This window comes from Vanellus vanellus (assembly GCF_965231255.1).
Source record: "Vanellus vanellus genome assembly, chromosome: 11".
In the NCBI taxonomy this organism is placed as follows: Eukaryota; Metazoa; Chordata; class Aves; order Charadriiformes; family Charadriidae; genus Vanellus; species Vanellus vanellus.
In genome coordinates, this window is record NC_138916.1 from 5,092,088 (window position 1) to 5,099,067 (window position 6,980).

The following is a 6,980-nucleotide window of genomic DNA, read 5'->3' on the forward strand; positions in this document are numbered from 1 at the left end:
AATTTCTCCCAGAACATTTAAATCTCCCCGAGAGCATGGGGGAAGAGATTCAGATTCATTGCACAGCACCTTCCCTTTTGTACTTTCAGGAAAATGTAGTGCGTAATGACAGATGTGTTTATATCTCTTAATCTTTTTCTTTCCTTTGCAGTACTTTCCACATAAGAATCTGAAGATGTTTCTGTGAGCCAGTGTTATCAGAAATGACTTGCCAGTCCAGCCTTTCTGAATCTCAGGCACTTTGGGGGCTTTTGTCCTCTAATTATGGCTTCTTAGAACTCAGCAGGAAGTACTGAAATAATTCTTGTCCACAAAGAGACAGAAGCATCATGTGATCTACAGGATATTTGGAACAGTCACATTTTTATCTTCACTGCTGGCCAAGCATTCTGGCAAGGATGGTTGGTTGTTGGGTTGTGTGGTTTTTTTTTTTTTATTTTTTATTTTTTTTCTCTCTTTTTTCAAACAGGCAGAATCAGAATATTATTAAAGGTGTTTCCACATAGTTTTTATATTTATTAATATTTAATACTGCTCTTAAAAGTGCAAAAAAGAAAAAAAAAAAAAAAGAAAATAAGATTGACAGAGAGAGTAAGTTTGGTGACTTTTCCAAGAGTATTTGAAAGAAAGCATGGGCCTTAAATAATGAGATGCCTCTATCACTGTGTTGTACAGCTGGGGATCTTGCACAGAAATTATCTTAGGTGAAAGAACTGCAGTCAAGATCAAGCTCCCAGTGTTGAAGACAACCACATCCCAGGTTTGCCTTTCAGTCACTGAAATGGCAGTTGCTGGGTTTGGTGCTTACCTTCAACCAGTGTTTTATGGATTGTCATGTCCTTATGAAACTTGAAATATTTGCCTTTTATATATGGTAACTGCATACACGATTTGTTTCTTCCCAAGATAAATGTTAAAACTGTGTCCTTATTCTCAAAGAGGGTCTTGCATTTTATTCATTCTATGAGCTGATAATGTTGAATGGAAGAATATAATCGTCTGTAACTCATGAAGAAGTTGAAGAAGCACAGAACTACTAATAAGGACATAAAAAGACATTTTCTTTCTAAACCAGCTATGCAATCTTTCCCATAAAATGCATGAATGCAGCTCTATATTTCTCTTCCTTCTCCAGCTGGAATTCAGCTAGATCTTTTTTTTTTTTTTTTTTTTTTTTTCAATTCCAGTATTGTTTAGGTACTGGGGCCTGAAGACAATCATATGTGTATTACTGTTCTAACAGTCAATAGAAGGGCTCTGTCACTTACATGGCTTCTGTATCAAGTCATCACAATTAAAACTTTTTGACGCATTCTGTCGTGCTTTGAGAATTTTTGGGCTAAGCACATACTAATTTCCTTTCTGGTCATTATTCCAATTACTGTAAAATTAAATCTTTCAAAAGATTAAATGTGTTATTCTTATTGAAAAAGTTGTTGAAGTAGGGAAATTAATCTCTTTACCATTTCTGTAGGGATGGTGATGCTTATCTACCTCGGAACCTCTTATGTATGGTGGGCTTGCAATGTAGCTTGCTCTTCAGATTTACACAGTATGCATCAAGAAGAAATATTTATCTAGCATTATGGTTGTACATTAAAAGTGTTGGTGGATATTTCGGATATTCAGGGTGTACAGGACAGTCTTGTCTAAGATAGCATAGTGAAAGTGAAACTTTTAGGCTAATAATAACATTTTTTTTTTAAATATTTGTTAAAGTGATGTTTATAGCATTTCAATGCTTCCTCCTACTGCTTTCTGTTTAGATAAAGGAATTAGAGCCTGAATCCCCTTTGATTTATTTACCCAAGTTAAAATTAGCATAAATCAATCTTCATACTCGGTTCTGATTGAGTAAGAAGAGATTCAAGACTCTATCTTTTTCATTTTGAGTAGATTGTTAGATGTATTGGTCGATTCAAACAATTTGCAAGACATTGGCATTAAGAGAGAATATGTTAAAATTACTTACTGTTCATCGAAATGTCAGCCCGATAGTTTTCTGTTTCTTTCAAGACACACATTTAATCTCGAAATCCTCATGAGATGTGTTTTTCTGTCATGATTAGTATGTATGGTAAAACACCAGGTTGCATGATTCTGGATCAGATTATTCAGACAAAAAGGATCTGGTGCTGATGACGTAGGTCAGTTCCTTTTGACATCAGTGTTCTTTTTGTATGTTTTAAAATTTCTATTAGCTAAAATTCTTTCCTTCCTGACACTGTGTGTCATTCCATGATTAGATCATCCTCCCCACTTAAAGGAAGACCTTGGTTGCCTTGGAATGTGCTCAGTGTGTTGTTTCCCCTCTGTCTTCCCTGACCTGAATGTCACAAAGCAGTTGAAGAGACACAGTCAGATGTTTAACCGTGGAGTCATCCATGTGAGCTGAGCAACAAAGAGAAAAAGAAATCAGGAGCACGCTGTGAAGGAGTATCCTATCCGCAGTTAAAGGAGAATTCTTGCAGAATACTGCAGATACAACTATATCCAGGTGTCCCAACTCCCTTTATTTCTTTGACTTATGTTCATCTCCTGTAACAAGAACCCAAGCGACAGAGTGTGTTCCTGACGTTTGAGAGAGATATGTACTCTAAATGTTTCTGGAGCAAAACAATCCTACCTAGTAGTGGGTAAGTTGTTATACTACCTAATGGCAAAGGTAAGGGGTAGAGTTCTAAAGAAGCTTTGTATTTGTGGTTTCTTAGTTGGCTGTAGCTGGATGTCTTGCCACTGAAGCTTTTGTTATGGCAAGAGTGTTGAGTGAACAGGAGCGCAGCATGATGCATTGCAAATTTAAATAATGTTATGAGATAAAAAAGCGGCCATATTTCTGCAATAGCAGAATTGGCAACAATATTGGCAGAGTCTTGCGAGTTCATTGACAAGCGTTTCTTCAACCGGGCTTACTCATTCAAAAGGAACTATCAGGCAATTTAGAAAGAAGCTGAAACAGTAAAAGAGATTTAGATTTAAAACAATTTTGGATTTGGCCTTAAAAGCAAGAGGGCATACATTTCTTACCGCAAAAAAGGTCTTAAATATGAATGGACATTTCTATATTTGCCTTCAAAAATGGACAAAGAAAAAGGAAAACTATTACCTAAAGCCTCTATTAAAATAGCTAAGTGTGTGTGTTCGCTCTGCTTTATATACACTCAAAGCATCTTAGGGACAAAAAGGAGCTAGTGGAAGCCAATAAAACATTGTCAAAAAGCAAGTAATAACCAAGTTATTTATTAACACGCTTTATCATTGTTTTAAGGGAATACTGTAAGCTGAGGTTTGTAACAGCCTGCAGGCCAAAATCTGATCTTCATTACTTCCATATTAATCTTCAGTAACTCTGCTGACTTCAGTGGAATTAACTCATATGGCTGTAATTGGATCTGTGTTGAGGAAAGCAGTTGGTTTTTTTCAGCAGTTCTTTGTGTTCTCTCATGCCCTTTTAATGTAATCTTAAAATGCTGAATGTTCTTTTGTTAGTTGATAACTACGTGCTCTTCTTTGTCAGCAGACTCACTGTTGGAATCTCTTGCAATTTCTCGCAATCGCACAGAAACAGTCTCCTTTTTTCCCCCCAGGGCTAATTTTTCCCTCCTTCTATGTGTTAGAGGCACTTCTGATGCAACATCACAAGGTGGCACCATAACATCATATCAGGTCATGACTTCATTTAATTGTTTAAATATCCCTAAAATACAAGATACTACATAAAATCTACGATGCTACAAACAAAAATATGAAAACTGTGGTTAATTACTGATTTTAAAATTGTAGATAATTACACAGAAAGTTTCATATTTGATCAAATTCATGAAGTTGAATCTTACAAGGGGCAAAAGTAAATACTTTTGAGATAGGTACATTAAAGCTTGAAGATTTTATAGAATAATTTGTGTATATGAGAATTTTTATCATGATGTACACACTAATTGGATTGTGACCCAGTATAATGACAATACTCCTTTACAATAACAATATTTTCAACTCTGTCTCAAATGCAGATATTGTAATTTTCCATACAATTATCCATTTTCTTTTGTGTGATGTTGGTCTCTAATATCTGATATTGATCAGAGTAATGGGTTAATTTGTTTCCATTTCATAAGTTAATGAGCATTTAATTCCATCTGTTCAGTTTTGCTGTCTTCCAGTATCATTGGATATTCTTTTTTTTTTTCATTATGAAATAGGAGCACCTCAGGGTTTTGTTTGTAAAAATCATTATTTCATATCATCTGTCATGTTCTCTGGAAATAGGATGACCACAGCTGTTGCAGGTAATAGCAAACCGTTGATTTAGAGAAAGTTTTCTGTATTTTCTGTTTTATCCTTTGTAAGTTATGCTGGCTTGTTTGCCTTAGAACAGTGATGAATACAAAGTTGACATCTGTGTAGACGGTCTGTGGTATTTATGTCTTTTCCTTGGTATGAGAAGACACAAGAATGGATTAATTCAACTTTTATTATTTTAGATGTGTGTTATCTGATGCATTGAATTTATCTCCCATAATGTTTTCTGTTAACAAGTTTTATATTTGATTGCTGTGAAATGTCTCCGTCTCAGATGACCCATGTATTTCATTTTCAATGGGACTTAGGCACATGCATAATGTTCAACGTGTGGCAAACGTACTGTTCTGAGTAGAATTGTTTCTTTGAATTGAGGTCAAACTGAGGTAAGGCACCATGTATGACATTATCTCTCTTAGTACAGATATGGAATCTGTTCCAGTGTTTATTTTTTTTTTATGAAAAAAGAATATTAATAAAACTTTTTTACTAAAATCCCTGAAAATGGAAATGTACATTAAAAATCAAACAAATAGGGTTTTTGTTGCAGAAACTATAAAAGCTCATATTCTCAAGACCTGAATAGATTCAGAGTGTATTCTGAAGTAACAGAATATAAAGTAAGCTAGAGACAGAGCTTTTGGTAACAGTGCATTTGTGGAATGGGAAATACTACACTTGTCTGCTCAGGATTTATAATAAATCAATTTGGGCTGAAATAATAGCAGGATTAAAAAGAGTTTATAATGTTATTGTACACCTTAGCTGGGACAGACAGTGGAATGAAATTTGATGAGGAATACATTAAAGGTAATAAAATTATAATTGTTTGTGTCCTTAGAAAGATGCGTGTCTGAGACAGAAGTGACGGACATAGTGAACAGATGTTCTGCTTTTTTCTCTGTATCATTTTGCAGTTATGGGTGTCTTGTAGAGATGGGAATGACACCAAGTGACTATCAAATTCTCTTTGGTGGGGAAAAGGAAGAGACTGTTCTTGGTAGAATTGAAAGAGCATCAGCGTTTCAGACGAAAGTACCTTCATTTAACTGGAATTTCTGCCATTGTCGTCTGTAAAAGAAAGACCTTTTAAAATCTGAACTCCAAGGGAAATTCCCTACTGCTCTTTTCTTTTGTCTGTCTCTCACTGGCAAGACCAATGACAAGCCTTGTGTGCTTGCTCTTGCAATGCAGATTACTCCTTCCCTCTGTTCCTTCTCAGTTAAGATTTGCTCAGATCCAAATATTTTTATACATAAGCCCATGACTCTTGTTATGTTTTGCACGCACGTGATTAATCTGGCACATGTGCTGCTGTGTGTATGCTCACAAGCCCTGCAGTGCAAACCCTGATTGGCACACTTCTCCAGCTCTGTGCACGTATAGGTTGCAGCTGTGTGTGCCTGACAACGTACGCCAAAGTGTTTTAACTCTGCTGAAGAGGGTTATGGGCATCAGTCCAGCCTCCTTTTTTACTGTGACTTTTCTCAAGTGAAATCAGGGGACGTGGCAGCCTGCCGGGAGCAAGGCTGTGGGCTTAATCACAGCTTGGCCAATTTAACACGGATGTAACGGCAGCTGACTGATGACAGGACAATAGTTAAAGACTTTGGTCTGGTCCCTCATGTAAAGCTCTGTGAGAAAGCAGGTACAAGGTGTCTCTGTTTACTTGATGGAAAGGATTCTCCATTCATTCTGAGAAAGTATTCCTCTCTCCAGTTCCTGCTGCGGCCGTCAGATCCCGCTTTTTAATAGGCTTTCCATCCCCTGTGGCTGTGGGCTACTCCACACATCGCCCCGCAGGCAGTACTGACAGGGAACTCATCCTGATCATTAGTAATCTTTTTTTAGCAGCCTAATGTTCAGGGTTACTTCGGTGGCACTTAGAAATAAATTGAAAGTCACCAGATTTTCCCCCCGTTAAGAGGAAATGATCTTCTCTTTAGGAAGTCATTATGGCCTAGTAGACCCTGAGAGGAAAAAGAATATTGGGATTCTAACCGAAATGGTCTTTTTGTTTTCAGAAAATGGTCATGCAACTTTTTTTGTGCAGATGCAAGATTCCATGTAGGAAAAATGTTGTAGATTCAGAGCTAATTCCCTCCAGGAGTAATTTGAAAGGGAAAGACTGCATTTGCTCTGCCTAAACAAATAGGTTAATTAAGGTGTGTATTTGCAGAAATAATTGAAGTCCAGGAAATTCAGTGAGGCTTTTCATATGTTTAAAAGTTTTCATCTCTTTTATGGTGATTTTAGTGACTATTGTTCTTCTAATGATATAACCAAATATGATAAGGAAATATAGATAAATTCCCTATTGTAATTTCACACATCCTAATGATGGGAGTAGCACTAGAATTTAGTTTCACACGTCACTCTTACTACACATCTTTAAACTTTGGCTTTCTGCAGCATTTGCTGCCAAATGTTCCTGATGGAATGTCTTAATCCCACATGACTCATTCTCAGTCTTTTTCCATTTCCAGTTATCTCCTGTAGCTGAAAAAGCAAAGGGAATAATTGTCACCCAGGGAAGTTTGTGTATTTTGAAGTCTTTTCCTTCCAGGAAATTCACAAAATTAAATACTGGGTGACTAATGCAGTAAGTCCAGCCTGATTTGGTTAGAGGAGTTTCTTCTTCTCACTGTGATAATTCCGTAGCAGCCAGATATCCTTGAGGG

General features: G+C 36.5%; 1 protein-coding gene across 1 annotated transcript in view; it reads left to right on the forward strand.

Annotated features, from left to right (window-relative positions):
- Positions 1-1,369, forward strand: part of ACSBG1 (acyl-CoA synthetase bubblegum family member 1) — a gene marked incomplete at its 5' end in the record, with an annotated part of 111,992 nt that extends 110,623 nt beyond the window's left edge. Inside the window, one exon of the mRNA XM_082488943.1 lies at positions 152-1,369. Coding sequence (XP_082345069.1) covers positions 152-173 — 22 coding nt within the window. The 3' untranslated portion in view covers positions 174-1,369. The remainder of the gene's footprint in view (positions 1-151) is intronic.
- Positions 1,370-6,980: the final 5,611 nt, after the last annotated feature.